A 925-nucleotide genomic window follows, 5' to 3' on the forward strand; every position below is an offset into this window, starting at 1 on the left:
GGTCTTTCCCATACACCAGCCTCTTTCCCTGTCCTCATATATCCTCTTTTCCTGCCTGTGCTCCTTTCCCGGCCTCCTGGCCTCGGCCATCTGGACCCCGTTCACTGTTTCCTACCCCCACAGGTGCCGTAGAGAAGCCATGGAGCTGAGCAGCAAGAAGAAGCTTCACGCCCTGTCCCTGGCAGAGAAGATCCAGGTGCTGGAACTCCTGGATGAGTCCAAGATGTCCCAGTCGGAGGTGGCCCGGCGCTTCCAGGTGTCCCAGCCCCAGATCTCCCGCATCTGCAAGAATAAGGAGAAGCTGCTGGCGGACTGGTGCAGTGGCACAGCCAACCGGGAGCGCAAGCGCAAGCGGGAGTCCAAGTACAGCGGGATTGACGAGGCTCTGCTCTGCTGGTACCACATCGCCCGGGCCAAGGCCTGGGATGTCACGGGGCCCATGCTGCTCCACAAAGCCAAGGAACTGGCCGACATCATGGGCCAGGAGTTTGTACCCAGCATTGGCTGGCTGGTCCGCTGGAAACGCCGTAACAATGTAGGCTTCGGGGCCCGCCACGTTCTTGCGCCCCCCTTTCCCCCTGAGCCACCGCCCCCAGGCCCCATGTCCCGGGCCCAGCCTCCTCTTTCTCTTAAAGACTTCTCCCCAGAGGACGTTTTCGGCTGTGCCGAAGTGCCTCTGCTGTACCGGGCGGTGCCCGGCGGAGCGGGCGCCTGCGGTCGGGTGCGGGTGCTGCTGTGCGCCAACAGCAGAGGCACGGAGAAGCGACGGGTGTTGGTCAGTGGGCCCCGGACCGCGCCGAGGTGCTTCTTTGGAGTCAGCAGTGAGGCTCTGCCTGCCTCCTACCACCCGGACCTGGGCATCCCCTGGTCCGAGTGGCTGGCCCAGTTTGACAGGGACATGGGCCAGCAGGGCCGACAGGTCACC

General features: G+C 63.9%; 1 protein-coding gene across 1 annotated transcript in view; it reads left to right on the forward strand.

Moving 5' to 3' along the window:
• The first annotated feature begins 31 nt into the window (after positions 1-31).
• The window catches only part of LOC103679575 (tigger transposable element-derived protein 3), a 1,036-nt gene continuing 142 nt past the window's right edge, over positions 32-925 (forward strand). The window contains exon 1 of the mRNA XM_040638776.1: positions 32-919. Coding sequence (XP_040494710.1) covers positions 140-919 — 780 coding nt within the window. The 5' untranslated portion in view covers positions 32-139. The remainder of the gene's footprint in view (positions 920-925) is intronic.

This window comes from Ursus maritimus, unplaced genomic scaffold, assembly GCF_017311325.1.
Source record: "Ursus maritimus isolate PB19 unplaced genomic scaffold, ASM1731132v1 scaffold_23, whole genome shotgun sequence".
NCBI classification, from domain to species: domain Eukaryota; kingdom Metazoa; phylum Chordata; class Mammalia; order Carnivora; family Ursidae; genus Ursus; species Ursus maritimus.